Below are 17,151 nucleotides of genomic sequence, written 5' to 3' on the forward strand. Positions count from 1 at the left end.
AAATAAATAAATAAAAATAAAAAGAACTTTCCCATACTCTAGGGTGGGCCTGGCTCAGCTCAGGGAGGAAGCCCTGCCTGAAAAGGCTGCAGCTTTCATCCCTCAGCCCAGCATCTGATCACATCTTCTGTCACTCAGCGGCTGAGTGGGCGGGGCCTTAAGCATTATCCAATCAGGGACGCTGGGCTGGAAACCGTCCAATCAGGCAGGCAGCTGGAACAAAGAGGACGGCTTCCGGGTTTGGCGCGGCCTTTGTCTCTCGATGCATCGGGAGCTCTAGGTTTCTTCTTCGCTACTGTGTGTCCTCTGCTCCTAGAGGCGCAGCCTCTGTGGCCCTGTGTCCTGCAGGTATTGGGAAATCCACAGCCAAGATGACGGGACTCCCTGGGAGCCTAGGAATGGTGAGCGTGCCGGTTTGACATCCTGAGAGAGGGGAGGGACTGGTTGATGGGAAGTGGCTGTGACGGCACTCAGGCCTCCCCGAAGTCAGCTCCACAGTCTGCGCCCTGAGTTCTCCTGGCCCAGCTCGGCCTCAGTCCCCTCCAGTCATAAGATGGCTGCGGCGCTGTCAGCCAGTCCGGGGCTCCTGTCTCTTCCCTGCGCAGTGACTGTGCCCTGGCCTGGCACCCTCTGGGCAGCAGCTCTGCACCCGCAGCTCCGGGTCTCTCCCAGATTGTCAGGAACCACGAGAAGGTCATCAGGGGAGATCTTGACTCGGGGTGCGCGTTCACGAATGGGAAGAGCTTTGGTCCTTGGGGTTCACAGTTTCTCTTTTCTCCTGTTAAAAATTTATGGGGCCGGGCGCGGTGGCTCACGCCTGTAATCCCAGCATTTTGGGAGGCGAAGGCGGAGGGATCACTTGAGGCAAAGGATTGTCAGGCAAACTAAGTTCCTCTTCAAAGACTCAACTTCCTGGTCAGAAGTTGTAAAAGTTGGAAATCAACCCTACCCCTTCTCCCCGCTTTTCCGTTTCTCGCAAATCGCGCGTTTATCCTATTTGGAAAAAGTTTGGGTCTAGCCAACCGGGATCAGTTTAGATTGTGCGGTCTCACCCCAGCCAATAGGGGAAGGACACAAAACCAAAAACTACGTTGGGGTTAAAAACCCATTCCTGGTCGGGCGCGGTGGCTCAGACCTGTAATCCCAGCACTTTGAGAGGCCTAGGCGGACGGATCACGTGGCCAGGAGTTCTAGACCATCCTGGCCAGCATAGTGAAACCCCGTCTCTACTAAAAATACAAAAATTAGCCAGGTGTGGTGGCGGGCGCCTGTAATCCCAGTTACTTGGGAGAGTGAGGCATGAGAATTGGTTGAACCCAGGAGGAAGAGGTTGAAGTGAGCTGAGATCGCGCCATCGCACTTCAGCGTGCGGGACAGAGCAAGACTCCTCAAAAAAAAAAAAAAAAGTAAGAATCTTAAAATTTTCTTCCTTTATGTAAACACTGTGTTTAAGTAATTTCACTGGATTTTTCAAACAGTTTCAAGAACGAAGTGAATAACACTGACACGGAAATTAAAGCTTGAACCTGGTAATCCAAGCTAAGGCTAATATGAAGCCTGCAAAAGGAGGGGTTTAAAAAAATTTTTTTTTTGTTTTGACACGGAGTTTAGCTCTTATTGCCCAGGCTGGAGTGCAATGGTGTGATCTCGGCTCACCACAACCTCTGCCTCCCTAGTTCAAGGGATTCTCCTACCACAGCCTCTGGAGTAACTGGGATTACAGGCATGCGCCTTCACCCCCGCCTAATTATGTGTGTTTACTAGAGATGGGGTTTCTCCATGTTGGTCAGGCTGGCCTCCAATTCCCAACCTCAGGTGATCCACCCGCATTGGCCTCCCAAAGTGCTGGGATTACAGGCTTGCGCCACCGCGCCCGGCCAACAGGAGGTTATTAAAGGCCCAGTTAGTTTTTTCTGGGGAGCCTCCCTTGCAATTGTCCCAGCCTGCTCACCCCAGCTATGGAAGGAGACTTTATCTTGAGAGAAGCTACAAAGCCCTGGAATGCTAGGGCCCCACAGGCAAATGCCGTTAAGATTAAGGCGGAAGGAAACTGGGAGGGTCTTACTGATAATAAAGCTATTGTTTTGAGGCACTTTTTAGACTTTTTAAGATAAAAAAGTTAGATTTACATTAAAAAATGAATTAGTATTGGAACAGGAGAAAGTACCAACTAATTATAAGTTCTCTGTGGCTTACAAAAATGTAGGCAGAAAAGGGCTTGCTTTCCTAGAGAGGAGCAAACAAGATTAGATAAAAGGTGGGAGGGGAATGGCAAATGGAGGGTGAAAAAGTCGTATTTTAGCTGAGAGAATGTCTTACCCTGAAATCAGCATTTTTTTAGGAGGGTCGTAAAATGGGGTTGTATGTTGACTTAGACTGACAGAAGCTCAAAGTTCGGGAGCCTGAGGGAGGGAGATAAATAAAGTTTGATTAATAAATATTTTATTTTAGGCCAGGCACAGGGGCTTATGCTTGTAATCCCAGCACCTTGGGAGGCCTAGGCAGGCCGATCACCTGAGGTCAGGAGTTCGAGAACAGCCTGGGCCGCATGGTGAAACACGGTATCTACTAAAAATACAAAAATTAGCCGAGTGTCATGGTGGGCGCCTATAATGCCAGCTGCTCAGGAGGCTGAGGCAGGAGTATTGCTTGAACCTGGGAGGTGAAGGTTGCAGTGAGCAGTGAGTCGAGATGGCGCCACTGCACTCCAGCCTGGGCAGCAGAGTGAGACTTAATCACAAAAAGAAAAAAAAGAAAAGAAAAAAAAAAGAAATTTGACCACTGAAGACAAATTCAGCTGATTTTTCTAATGAGAAAAAGGAGAAAATGTGCAGAGTGTGTGTCTGGCTGTGTGATAGGTGAGAAAAGACAGCACCATCTAAGTCATAATGGGAAGGGTGTTTCTTTCCATGAACTGTTTCTGGAGTACACAACAAATGGAGAATTTTATTAATCACAAATATTTTCCATGATTATCTATGTATTTCATCTTTCCCCATCTCTTTCTTTGTTGTATGCATTTCTTCCATTTGGCTTTTCCTGGGCTGCATCTTATATATGAAACCGGTAAACGTAACTACAGTGTTTCATTGAGTTCTGTGAATAGCTCTACCAAACTATTGAACTTCAGGGACATTTCAGGAGTCCCCAGTTTTCAAACATTAATTCAAAAGAATAGATGGGCCCCTAGGGTTTGTGACTGGCATCTGCAGTGAGGACAATGTTGTGGGACCAAGGGTCTGTGATGACTCTGGGTGGTGTTAGAATTCAAATGTTAGACAATGAGTTGGTGTTGGAGAATTGTTTGATGTTCAGCAAACTCTACAGATATGGTGCTAGAAAAAAGTTATCATGGAGGCCCGGCCTGGAACAAAGCTCTGGGTGTTTGGGATTGTGAATCTCTGCTCTCCTGTACACAGGCTGCCACACTGCCCATTGTTCTGTGATTCCTGGTCTTCTCCCAGGGTGACAGAGGACTGAAAACTTAGAGAAAAGGAGTTCCGATTTAAGACCCCCTTTTATTGCAGCTATCACCACAGTATTCTCACCCACTCACAGACACACACACAAGACATTGACGTGTCCACGCTCCTCCCAGGACTAGGCATCACCCTCTCAGAAACTTCACCACAGCATTTTTGGTCCTAGCGTTTCTTGTGTTTCTTGTCAAGAACCCACAAGTCTCTGTAAGTCTCCTGGCATATCTCCACCCCCAGACACCAAATCTGCAGCAGCAACCTGTTTTCTCCACCAACTTAGGATCTGGGCTGCCTGTTTATAGTCTCATCTGCCTGCATGCACACAGAAATCAATCAGAGTATAGCCCCACCTGGGCCACTACCTGTAGTGAAAATCAGTCCATTCACCTACCTTGCACTCTCTTCCACCCAGGAATTATTTTTTGTCTTTTAGATTTTATTTTTATTTTTGGTTTGGTGTACACATGTGGATTTTTTTTTTTTTTTTTTTTGAGACGGAGTCTGGCTCTGTCACCCAGGCTTGAGTGTAGTGGCGTGATCTGGGGTCACTGCAAGCTCCGCCTCCCGGGTTCATGCCATTCTCCTGCCTCAGCCTCCTGAGTAGCTGGGACTACAGGCGCCCACCACCACGCCGGGCTAATTTTTTGTATTTTTAGTAGAGATTTCACTGTGTTAGCCAGGATGATCTTGATCTCCTGACCTCGTGATCCGCTTTCCTCGGCCTCCCAAAGTGCTGGGATTACAGGCATGAGCCACCGCACCTGTCCTGAAGTCTACTTCTTAAGGGATATTTGTGAACAGAATAATTGCTATTGTAATTTTTTATTTATTTATTTTTATTTTTATATATTTTTAGCAGAATCTTACTCTGTTACCCAGGCATGAGTGCAGTGACATGATCTCGGCTGACTGCAATTCCTGCCACTCAGGTTCAAGTGATTCTCCTGCCTCAGCCTCCCGAGTAGCTGAGATTACTGGCCCCGGCCACTGTGCCCAGCTAATTTTTGTATTTTTAGTAGAGGCGAGGTTTCACCATCTTAGTCAGGCTGGTCTTAAACTCCTGACCTCGTGATCCACCCTCCTTGGCTTCACAAAGTGTTGGGATTACAGATGTAAGGCACTGCACCCAGCTGTATAATTTAAATTTTTTTTAACCTTCTTTAGTGTACATATTGATTATCTAATAAAACTACCCTAGAAAACCTTAAGGGATTTGTTTAAATTGTGGATTAGTATACAGTATAAAGTTGACAGGGCAGTAGCTAGAAAAGATTAAAAGTATAGGAACTCTGGGATTTAAGTTTCTTTTAGGTGAGCTTAGAAAAAACAAAACTGGAAGTACCCCAGTTGCATAGAGAACAGAATTCTACATAAGGTCCTCACACTGCCTGAGACCTGATCAGATTCACACTTTTTGGAGGCTTTCTTTAGGTCTGACCCTACCCTGGAGTCTTGCCTCACAGAACTGATTAGAAGAGATCAGAGTTTTGGCTGCTGAATCCTCCTGCCTTTCTAGAGCTGGTGCTCACAATTTCCTGAATTCCAAAAGCAGATGAATGGGAAAAATAAAGTGTGTATTTTAGGGTCTTAGTTCTTTAAATTTTCTGTTAAAACCAGTGCTTGCAGAGACATTCTGTTAGGCAACTTTTTTTTCTATTCCTGCAGATCCAGTAGCTGCTCCACAAGTCACAGAAAAGTAAATGTAAACAATAAAATTTTCTCTAAATTACCTTAAACTCTTCCTTTCTCTTTCATCTTTCTATATTTTGCTTTTATTCTTTACAGTGTTTAAAAAAAAAGTTGATGACAGAGAAACAGAAGTAGAGATAAAAATGCTGGGCCCTTTACCTAAATCCTAAAATGTATTAAATCCTTAGTACCAGCTTTCAGGGTGTTATGAAAATTAAATCACATAATGTGTTATGCCCAGCAAAGTGCTCTGTATCATTCTCTTGAGCACAAAGTACCTGCTTAATAAACATAGCATTAGTACATGTGCACATGTTGTTTTTTAAATAGACTTATTCTGACATTGCTGCCTTCAGTTCCTCTGTAAACTGTAAAGAGCCAGCAAAGAATATAAAACTTTAGGATGGAGATGGGTTGTCCGTATTTGTATCAGAAGTATTTGGTTGTGACAAGAGTGCTGAGTGTAAGGGACCCTGTGCTGTGCCTGCTTCACTAATTAATGCTAATAATGAGCCAAGGGGAAGCAACATCAGCATTGACAGGAAACTTGTTTAAAACACCCATTCATGGACCCTTTTCAAACCTGCAGAATCACATTACATATAGTGGAGCCAAAATTACCAAGTGATTCATAAGCTCGTTAGAGCTTGAGAGGCAGTGCTTATCTTGGTGGTTATCAGCCCAGGCTTCTCATTAGGATCACATGGCCAATTTGCAGAAATCTCTTGTTCCCTCCCCACAGCTTCTGTTTATTCTGCGTGGAAGCATCCATGTTATTTTAGTGAAGGGCCTCATGTGACTCTTAAGGTGAGACCAGAATCAGGTATGAGGGCTTCAAAATACATTCATGAGAGTTAAGTTCTACCTTTGCACTAAAGGGTGGTCACAGGGGCAGTTCTGTTTGGGTTTGGTACAGACAGGTCAGTGTGGCCCATAATTCCATTACTGGAAATTGCTGGTGTCTGTGGCAGGGAGAGCACCTGAGGACAGGAAAGGAGAAACTTATATTTCTGTCTTCGTGGAGCAGTTCATTGTTTCCTGAATCTCTTCTGTTTCAAAGGATGGAAATAGGTGGGCTTTTTCTGTCTTTTTCTGCCAGTTGATGTCATGCCAGCAGGTAATCATGTGGTACTAACACCTTTTGCCGAGACCAGCTTGGTCGGGGAGACCCTAACCCAGGGGCACTAGAGGAATTAAAGACACACAGAAATATAGAGGTGTGAAGTGGGAAATCAGGGGTCTCACAGCCTTCAGAGCTGAGAGCCCAAAACAGAGATTTACCCACATATTTATTAACAGCAAACCAGTCATTAGCATTGTTTCTATAGATATTAAATTAACTAAAAGTATCCCTTAAGGGAAACAAAGGGATGGGCTGAATTAATTGCAGCAGAAACACGCCCTTAAGACACAGATGGCTCAGGCTTCTGTTTGTGGCTTAAGAATGCCTTTAAGCAGTTTTCCGCCCTGGGTAGTCCAGGTGTTCCTTGCCTTCATTCCTGTAAACCCACAACCTTCCAGCTTGGGCGTTACGGCCATTATGGACATGTTACAGTGCTGCAGAGATTTTGTTTATGGCCACATTTTGTTTATGACTTGGCTCCCAACACCTTTAAAGGCATGTTCTCAAGATGCAGGTTAATTTTTCTAGAGAATCTCATCTGAGAAGGAATTCTATTTGATTTCAAGTTTTAAATTGATCTGGTATTCATTGCAGGGCTCCAATTGCATCTAAATAGATGTGAGAGTTGAAAGACCTATAAGGGGCTTCTCTCGCTTTACAATGTCTTATTATTTATTTATTTATTTATCCTCTGGTTGATGAAATGCCAAGGTGAAAGGGATAGCCAAATGGACTAAAGCACAAGTGCCACTCTAGTTATTCGGCAGAGTGCCCATTAAAGGTCCACTACAATACCACCACACATCGCTCAGGGATGAACAAGGGCTGACTGATTGATAAGCTCTTGAAAATTCTTAAGCTCACTGCATCCCTTCAGGTCTCCAAGGAATGCTAAGTTTCCTCCCTGCGGTGAGAGACAGGAAGTGAATTTAGTGTCTGGAAGCTGGATGGCCCTCGGGGGCTGACCACAGGGACCTCGAGATACAGCAGAGAGAACCTGGCATGACGTATTACTCCAGACTGTAGAATCCTGGAAAAGAGCTACCATGTAGCTCATGCCTGGTTGACTGGAGGACCACCTTAGTGGAAGGGGGACAATCAGGGCCTCTGGCCTGCCATGTGCACAAGCATAACAATTGCTTTCGTTTAATGTGCAGATGGAATATTTGATCCATTTCAACCAGGCATTTGCATCTTGGTATGTTGTCATAATTGTCAAAGTTTGTTTTAAGTCTTTAACTTCCATGATCCTCTAGTAAAATGAATGTTTTATCACCTATTTTTATTAGTTTTTAGCCCAAAAAAGCTAAACACCATTTTATATTTAATAATGCTTTTTGTATGATTTTTATACCAGATAAGCTAAATTTTACCTTTATATTAATGTGTTATTAATGTTAAATTTAATTTTAATAAAACCTTATAGATATATTTATCCAATTTTTATGTTTGACCACAAGGTAAGATTTTATAGACTCTTTTTAACCTTTTATAATTTTTGTCAGAGCAGGTTGATGCTTTAAGAAAAACCTGTTGCATTTTTACTTTAATGTCCATCCAGTTCACAGAAAAATTGGATGATACCTTTTTAACTTTAGCTAATATGTTTATACACAGAATTTTCTTTACAATTAACGTTTTAAAACTTGCTTAAACTTTTAAAGCAATAATTTTTTTTACCTTTTAATGTAGGTAAAAATCCACATTTTTATGCCTACTTATAATCTTTTTACCACAGGTATATTTTACTTTTTTTATACACCTTGCACATAAACTGTTTTTTCAGTAGTACTCAGGAGGCCTTATTACTTTTAAATTATACAAATTTTTTGCATAAATTTTTTTTTATAACTCTTTTCTTTTTTTTTTTTTTTTTTTTGAGACGGAGTCTCGCTCTGTCGCCCAGGCTGGAGTGCAGTGGCTGGATCTCAGCTCACTGCAAGCTCCGCCTCCCGGGTTCACGCCATTCTCCTGCCTCAGCCTCCCGAGTAGCTGGGACTACAGGCGCCCGCCACCTTGCCCAGCTAGTTTTTTGTATTTTTTAGTAGAGACGGGGTTTCACCGTGTCAGCCAGGATGGTCTCGATCTCCTAACCTCGTGATCCGCCCGTCTCGGCCTCCCAAAGTGCTGGGATTACAGGCTTGAGCCACCGTGCCCGGCCTTATAACTCTTTTCTTTTACGACTTTTGCAGACAATTTTTTTTTCTTCTGTCGCCCAGGCTGGAGCGCGGTGGCTCACTGCAAGCTCCGCATCCTGGGTTCACACCATTCTCTTGCGTCAGCCTCCCGGGTAGCTGGGACTACAGGCGCCTGCCACCACGCGTGGCTAATTTTTTGTATTTTTAGTAGAGATGGGGTTTCACTGTGTTAACCAGGATGGTCTCGATCTCCTGACTTCGTGATCCGCCCGCCTCGGCCTCCCAAAGTGCTGGGATTACAGGCGTGAGCCACCGCGCCCGGCCGTAGACCATTTTTTGACATGTCTCAACTTTCTGACTTATTACAAACATTTTTTTCTTTCTTTTTTTTTTAAATTAATTTATTATTATTATTATACTTTAAGTTCTAGGGTACATGTGCATAACGTGCAGGTTTGTTACATATGTATACTTGTGCCTTTTTTTCTTTAAACAACCAGTAATTCATTTCAGGACAAGAATTTACCATATAAAATTCTTTTATATAAACCCTGCCCTCCCCCCTTTTTTCCCTTTCTTGGAATTTTTTTTTAACATAGTTCCTAGTGGGGTGGGCTTATTTGTGCCTGACCCATGCTTCTTCGAGACAATACACCACACTCACACCACACGCACACCAGAAAACAAAAAACAGGTAAAAAGGGCACATACACATTTCTGCAGTTTACACCAAACCAAAATCAAAACCAAAATCAGAGTATCCAGAAACCCAAGCCAGGTCAAAACCAAAATGAAAGTATCAAGCAATCCAAGTCAAGTCAAAAACAAAAACCAAAGTGCCGGTCCAGGCCCACCGTGGATGATCAGGCTAAGCTTCTACTCAAATGGAGAAGGCACCAAAGTGCCAATAAAGGCACACCGTGGGTGATCAGGCCACGCTTCCACTCAAATGAAGTGGGCAAGTTCCAAAGACTAGTCTTACCAAGTTTCAGATGTCCGGACTCCAAGTGCCAGTTCCTTCCCAGTGTTCAGCCACTGTGTTAATCCTCTGCTCTGGCGAGGCATTCCACTGTGGCAATTGCCTACCTGGGAGCGCGCTTTGGATGGCCTCACTCAGTCTGGCCAGAGTCCCCCACAGGGATGCTCCAAGGGCAGGCCTAAGCCTCCTAAGGGGCTGCCTCGGCCAGTGATTGATTTGAGCGACCGGGGGTACATGACAGGGGCTGCATGCACCGGTGATCAGAGTGAAACAGAACAGGGCAGGAATTTTCACAATGTTCTGCTATACAATGTCTGGAATCTATGAATAACATCAGTTTCTAAGTTATGAGTTGATTTTTTAACTATTGGGTTTAGGCCAGGCAGGCCCAGGCCTGGTTTCAGGCCTGGTGCCAGGCTGTCTGCCTTTGGTTTTACTTCTTTGCTTTTTCTTAAAACAGGTACTGAGTATAAAACAATATAAAACAATATGAGAGGGTCTCTCTCTTTGCTCAAGTGTACATATTAAAGTTTGAGAGGTGCCTTCTAACTCAACATGTCTTTTCCATCTGAAAAATATTCATAGCTGGTTCTGTATGATGTAAATATAGCACTCAAAAATGTACATGTTCATGTTCATGCCCTTAATTTTATACTTTATTATCTAGAAAAAATATATATGAACTAATGTTGTCGATCTTAGGCTGCCCTTTTTTCTCAGAGTTGGAGAATATAATAGAGAATATTTTTGTGTTGAAAATTATTTTATTGGAGAATTTTAGTCAGTTCTATAAGTAAGAACCAGTTCTTTTTACTCTCCCATTTCACCTTAAATCAAATTAAAAATTCCACCAATGGTGACATGGTAAAAACGTGTGTGTTTGTGTGTTTTTCAGGAACCATTGCAATTCAGAGATGTGGCCATAGAATTCTCTCTGGAGGAGTGGCATTGCCTGGACACTGCACAGCAAAATTTATATAGGGATGTGATGTTAGAGAACTACAGAAACCTGGTCTTCCTTGGTGAGGATAACTTAAATACATAATTCATTAAAAAAAACCCAAAGAGTTTTATTTCTCTTTTTTTTTTTTTTTTTTTTTTTGAGATGGAGTCTCGCTTTGTCGCCCAGGCTGGAGTGCAGTGGCCGGATCTCAGCTCACTGCAAGCTCCACCTCCCGGGTTCACGCCATTCTCCTGCCTCAGCCTCCCGAGTAGCTGGGACTACAGGCGCCCACCACCTCGCCCGGCTAGTTTTTTGTATTTTTAGTAGAGACGGGGTTTCACCATATTAGCCAGGATGGTCTCGATCTCCTGACCTCGTGATCCGCCCGTCTCGGCCTCCCAAAGTGCTGGGATTACAGGCTTGAGCCACCGCGCCCGGCCTATTTCTCTTTTTTGTGGAATGAATTTAGTACTTTATTCCTTGCATAAAAGAGTTTCAGATGCCCTTTTTCCAGAAAATCTTCAGAATTTTTTTATTTAGGAAAGAATTTCTTCAAGATGTTTCATCTTAATCCAAACTTTCCACATTGCTGAGCTGAGCTTTATTCTTCACTCTAAATTAGTGGTAATTTCAGAATTTTAGTGGCTTAAAACATTGTTGCCCCCACCTGAAAATCTCATTGCCACCACCAATTTTTGATTCAGTAGTACCAGCTAGTAAATTTAAAAAGCCTACATGCAGGGCCGGGCGCAGTGGCTTATGCTTGTAATTCTAACACTTTGGGAGGCTGAGGCGGGCAGATCACCTGAGGTCGGGAATTTGTGACCAGCCTGACCAACATGTAGAAACTCCATCTCTACTAAAAACACAAAATTAGTCGGTCATGGTGGCATAATCCTGTAATCCCAGCTACTCTGGAGGCTGAGGCAGGAGATTCCCCTGAACGCAGGAGGCAGAGATTTTGGTCAGTCGAGTTTGAGACATTGCACTCTAGCCTGGGCAACAAGGGCAAATACCACTGTAATTTTGATAGGAAGTTTATTGAATCTATAGATCACTTTGGATAATATGGCAATTTAAAAATCTATTTGGATCTTCTCTAATTTTCTGTTTTGTTTTTAAAGGTTTTTTACCTTAGTAATTTTTTTCTAAGAAATTTATTATTTAATGCTATAGTAAATAAGACTTTTTCCTTTCTCTATTTTATCAGATAATTTAAGTGTTTGAGACCATATACTTGTATGTTAATTTTATGTTTTGCTAATTTACTGAGTGTATTTGTCAGTTTAGAAAGGTTTTAAAGTACTGTTTATGGTTTTTAAAGTACTGTTTATGGTTTTTAAAATGTAAGACTATGATCTACAAACAGAAACTTTTTACTTATTTTACTCCATCTCCAGAAGAAAAAGAAACCTACAAGTTGAAAGTATTTCCTAAATATTTAGAAATTTGTTATAAATTAGTATTTTGGTATGAATTTACTAGAATATTTTATTACATGCTTTCTGCTGAGCACATTACTAGCTTGTAATTGGAAAATATAAGCAAGATTCATGCTATTTGTTTTTAATGAAACAGGTATTGTTGTCTCCAAGCCAGACCTGATCACCCGTCTGGAGCAAGGAGAAAACCCTTTGACTGTGAAGAGACATAAGATGACTGCCAACCCCTCAGGTAGGTGCGAGTGAAAATGAATACAACAGATGATACAGATAAGGGTCCCAAGGTCAAAGAGAGAGCTGGCCCTTAAAATGTGATCTGGAAAGCTGTGTTCCAAAGGAAATAGTTCCTGGGCAGCTGTATTGATTGATTGATTGATTTTATTTAATTTTTCGCCCACAAAGGGACATCTTCTGTCTCATGCTTTTAAATTCTCTAAGAATTCTACTATTCTTTCCGTGAGCTTCCTTCAAGTTCACAGTGAGAGCTAAATTCTTCTTTATGGTACCTAAGAAAAGCAGCTGCTTTTCCATTGTTTTGGAGACACACAAATATCTGTGATTTCGAGAAACTAAAACTTTTTTAAGTTGTCTTTTTGCATCAGATCTGAAATGTGTGAGAGTATTAGTTTTTGTTGCCTTTTTGTTCATTTTTTCTGCACATCTGTTTTTATTACCAGATAGTCTTGAAATATAGTTCGAAATTGTAAGTATGATATCCTTCTGCTTTGATCTTTTTCCTCAAGATTGCTTTGGCTATCAAAGTTATTTTAGTTTCATTTAACTTTTAGAAATGTATTAGGATTATTACTATGAATAAAATACCACTGCAATTTTGATAAGAAGTTTATTGAATCTATAGATCACTCAGAATAATGTGGCAATTTTAAAATTTATTTGAATCTTCTCTAATTTTTCATAGTTCTTTTTTTTTGAGACGGAGTCTTGCTCAGTTGCCAGGCTGGAGTGCAGTTGCGCAATCTCTGCTCACTGCAACCTCTGCCTCCTGGGTTCAAGCTATTCTCTGCCTCAGCCTCCCAAATAGCTGAGATTACAGGTGCCCGCCACCTTGCTCAGCTAATTTTTTTTTTGTATTTTTTGTAGAGATGGGATTTCACCATGTTGGCCAGGCTGATCTTGAACTCCTGACCTCATGATCCACCCACCGCAGCCTCCCAAAGTGGTGGGATTACAGGCGTGAGCCACACTCCTGGCCCGTAGTTTTTTTATTGTAAAGATTTTTTACTTCCTTGGTTAATCTTTTTCTGAGAAAGTTACTACTTAATGCTATAGTAAATAAGAATTTTTTCTTCCTCTATTTTATCAGATAGTTTAAGTGTATGAGACCATACATATGCTTGTATGTTAATTTTATATTTTGCTAATTTACTGAGTGTATTTATCACTTTAGACAGGTTTTAATGTACTATTTATTGATATTTAAATATAAGATTGTATGATCTACAAACAGCAACTTTTTACTTATTTTTCTTTAATTTCAATGGATTTTTTTCTTTGATTAATTCTTCTTTCACATGCTTCCAGTGCTACATTAAAAGAGAAACATTGACAATGGACACAACATAGTTTTGTATTGGTGCCTAAATTTGATGGCGCAAACACCTCTTCAAGTTTTTATAAACTGATTTTAGAAGGTAAAGATCTTTTGTTGGGCCCTTAGGGTGATGAGACACCCTCTGAATTTGTAGTGAGGAGGGGTTGTAGATTGGTCACAAGGCTGCTGGGTCTGCACTAGGGTCCACCTTTAGTTAGCTTGTTGCAGGGTCTTGGGACTACCCAAGAAAACTACCCAATAATATTCTCATTTTATTTTTGGACAGACTGCATGCATATCCTTCAGGGCTTTGCTCCATAGGGAAGACACTAGCGCATGTTTTTGTAGTCAGGTCTGCATATGGTGGGCCTTATGTCTGGATATCGATGAGTATGGCTTTTATTGAGTACCAGAGAGCATTCCCTCAGATAACTGGGTGGGTTTCTTTTTTTTTTTTTTTTTTGAGATAGAGTCTTGCACTGTTGCCCAGGCTGGAATGCAGTGGCACAATCTCAGCTCACTGCAAGCTTCGCCTCCTGGGTTCACGCCATTCTCCTGCCTCAGCCTCCCAAGTAGCTAGGACTACAGGCGCCCGCCACCATGCCCGGCTAATTTTTTTGTACTTTTAGTGCAGACGGGGTTTCACCATGTTAGCCAGGATGGTCTCGATCTCCTGACCTCGTGATCCGCCTACCTCGGCCTCCCAAAGTGCTGGGATTACAGGTGTGAGCCCCCGCGGCCGGCAACTGTGTAGGTTTCTATATAGGCAGAACTGACCATAAACGTTATCTTGTCTAAGTGAGTAGTCATGGAGATAGTCTTTTTTTCACCACGTGTTTAATGATGAACATATATTTCCTTTTGTGAGAGAAACGCTTCTTTTATTTGAAGGTCATTTTCAAAAAGATTTGTAATTCTGGTTTTTTTTTTTTTTTTTTCAGTTTTCTTTAAAAAAAATTGTTTTAAAAACACATAACAAGGCCGGGCGCGGTGGCTCAAGCCTGTAATCCCAGCACTTTGGGAGGCCGAGAGGGGCGGATCACGAGGTCAGGAGATCGAGACCATCCTGGCTAACATGGTGAAACCCCGTCTCTACTAAAAATACAAAAAAACTAGCTGTGCGAGGTGGCGGGCGCCTGTAGTCCCAGCTACTCGGGAGGCTGAGGCAGGAGAATGGCGTAAACCCGGGAGGCGGAGCTTGCAGTGAGCTGAGATCCGGCCACTGCACTCCAGCCTGGGCGACAGAGCGAGACTCCGTCTCAAAAAAAAAAAAAAAAAAAAAAACAAACACATAACATAAAATTTACCGTCTTAATTCAATCGTACATTTTCAGGGCCAGGCATGGTTGTGGCTCCCATCTGTAATCCCAGGATTTTGGGAGGCCAACACAGGAGGATCTCTGAAGCCCAACAGTTTGAGACTGGCCTGGGAAAGATATGGAGACCCCTCTCTATAAAAATAATTTAATAATTGCCAGGCATGGTGGTGTGCAGCTGTGGTACCTGCTACTTGGGAGATTGAGGGGGAGTCAAAGTTGTGCCACTACATTTCAGTTTGAATGACAGAGTGAGACCCTGCCTCAAAAAAAAAAAAAAAGCTATTCATTTCAGGCATGTTAAGTATATTCTCATTGTTATGTAAAAGACTTCTAGACACTTTACATCTTGTAAAACTAAAGCTCAATACCCATTAAGTAACAACTGCTCATTTTACCCTCTCTCTAGCCCTTGACAGACAAACTTTCTACTTCCTGTTTTTATGATTTGACTACTTAAGATATCTCATATAAGTGGTATCATATGGTATCGATAATTTTGTTACTGGATTAATTCAAATGACATAATATTTTTAGTGTTCATCTTAAAATGTGACAAGATTGTTCTTTTCAAGGTGGAATAATATTCCATTGTATGTATATATTACATATTTTGATATGTTTATAAATCAAGAGACATCTGAGTTGCTTCAGTCTTTTGGCTTTTGTGAATACTGGTGCAATAAACATGGATATTCAAATATGTCTTCCAGGTCCTGTGTTGCTTTTTTTTTTTTTCTTTCTTTCCTTCTTTTTTTTTTCTTGAGAAGGAGTCTTGCTCTATTGCCCAGGCTGAAGTGCAGTGGTGTGATCTCAGCTCACTGAGACCTCTGCCTCCTGGGTTCAAGCAGTTCTCCTGCTTCAGCCTCCCAAGTAGCTGGGATTATAGGCGCCCAGCTAATTTTTTATATTTTTAGTAGAATGGGGTTTATTATGTTGGCCAGGAAGGTCTCGAACTCCTGACCTCAGATCATCTGCCCACCTTGGCCTCCCAAAGTGCTAGGATTACAGGCTTGAGCCACTGGGCCTGGCCTGTGTTACATATTTTGTATATAGATATAATAAGTGAGCAACATTTATAACATTTTAAAATAATGGCTGCATGTTTGTTTTCCAGCAGCAAGCAACATGGGTTTCATTTTTATTGCAACATCAACAAATTAGGAGTTTTTAAAAAAATTTACAGTGGCCATTCTAATGGATATGAGGTGATTTTGTTTGTCATGTGTGTTTTTTTTTTTTATTTCTCTACAAATCAGTATTTTTGTGCATTCTTTCAAATGCTTTTTCCCATTTGTGTAGTTTTTTGATGATTTTTTTTTTTTTTTTTTTTGAGACGGAGTCTCCCTATGTCGCCCAGGGTGGAGTGCAGTGGCCGGATCTCAGCTCACTGCAAGCTCCGCCTCCCGGGTTTTTACGCCATTCTCCTGCCTCAGCCTCCGGAGTAGCCGGGACTACAGGCGCCCACCACCTCGCCCGGCTAGTTTTTTGTATTTTTTAGTAGAGAAGGGGTTTCACCGTGTTAGCCAGGATGGTCTCGAACTCCTGACCTCGTGATCCGCCGGTCTCGGCCTCCCAAAGTGCTGGGATTACAGGCTTGAGCCACCGCGCCCGGCCTTGATGAATTTTTTTTGTTCATTTCTATTTTTTTTTTTTTTTTTTTTTTTGAGACCGAGTCTCGCTCTGTCGCCCAGGCTGGAGTGCAGTGGCACGATCTCGGCTCGCTGCAAGCTCCGCTTCTCGGGTTCACGCCATTCTCCTGCCTCAGCCTCCTGAGCAGCTGGGACTACAGGCACCCGCCACCGTGCCCGGCTAATTTTTTGTATTTTTAATAGAGACGGGGTTTCACTGTGGTCTCGATCTCCTGACCTTGTGATCCGCCCGCCTCGGCCTCCCAAAGTGCTGGGATTACAGGCGTGAGCCACCGCGCCCGGCTGTTCATTTCTAAATCAAGTTATTCAACTTTATTGTTTAAAGAGTTGTTTATTTATTGTGATTATTAACTTCCTTCACATGAAATTTGCAAATGTTTTCATCCATTTTCTAAGGGAAGTTGCCACTTTGGAATTTTCTTTTGATGTATAGAAATTTTGATGTCTAGTGTAGTCAGACTTTTCTGTTCTTGTATTTGTTGCTCATGCATTTAATGTCGTATCTAAGAAAATGGTGCCAAGACCAATGTCGTGTCTTTTTCCTGCATTTTTTCTTTCTTTCTTTTTTTTTTTCTTTTCGGTGAGACGCAGATTTACTCTTTTTTCCCAGGCTGGAGTGCAATGGCACAATCTCGGCTCACTGCATCCTCCGCCTCCGAGGTTCAAGCGATTCTCCTGCCTCAGCCTCCCGAGTAGTTGGGATTACAGGCATGTGCCACCATGCCGGGCTAATTTTGTATTTTTAGTAGAAACGGAGTTTCACCGTGTTGCCCAGGCTGATCTTGAACTCCTGACCTCAGGTTATCTGCCCGCCTCTGCCTCTCAAAGTGCTGGGATT

The 17,151-nt window shown here is 42.3% G+C and overlaps 1 protein-coding gene across 1 annotated transcript in view; it reads left to right on the forward strand.

Moving 5' to 3' along the window:
- The first annotated feature begins 273 nt into the window (after positions 1 to 273).
- LOC105489711 (zinc finger protein 486) overlaps positions 274 to 17,151 on the forward strand; it is a 28,712-nt gene continuing 11,834 nt past the window's right edge. The window contains exons 1-3 of the mRNA XM_011754718.3: positions 274 to 401; positions 10,304 to 10,430; positions 11,930 to 12,025. Coding sequence (XP_011753020.3) covers positions 372 to 401; positions 10,304 to 10,430; positions 11,930 to 12,025 — 253 coding nt within the window. The 5' untranslated portion in view covers positions 274 to 371. The remainder of the gene's footprint in view (positions 402 to 10,303; positions 10,431 to 11,929; positions 12,026 to 17,151) is intronic.

This window comes from Macaca nemestrina, chromosome 20 (assembly GCF_043159975.1).
Source record: "Macaca nemestrina isolate mMacNem1 chromosome 20, mMacNem.hap1, whole genome shotgun sequence".
Lineage (NCBI taxonomy): Eukaryota > Metazoa > Chordata > Mammalia > Primates > Cercopithecidae > Macaca > Macaca nemestrina.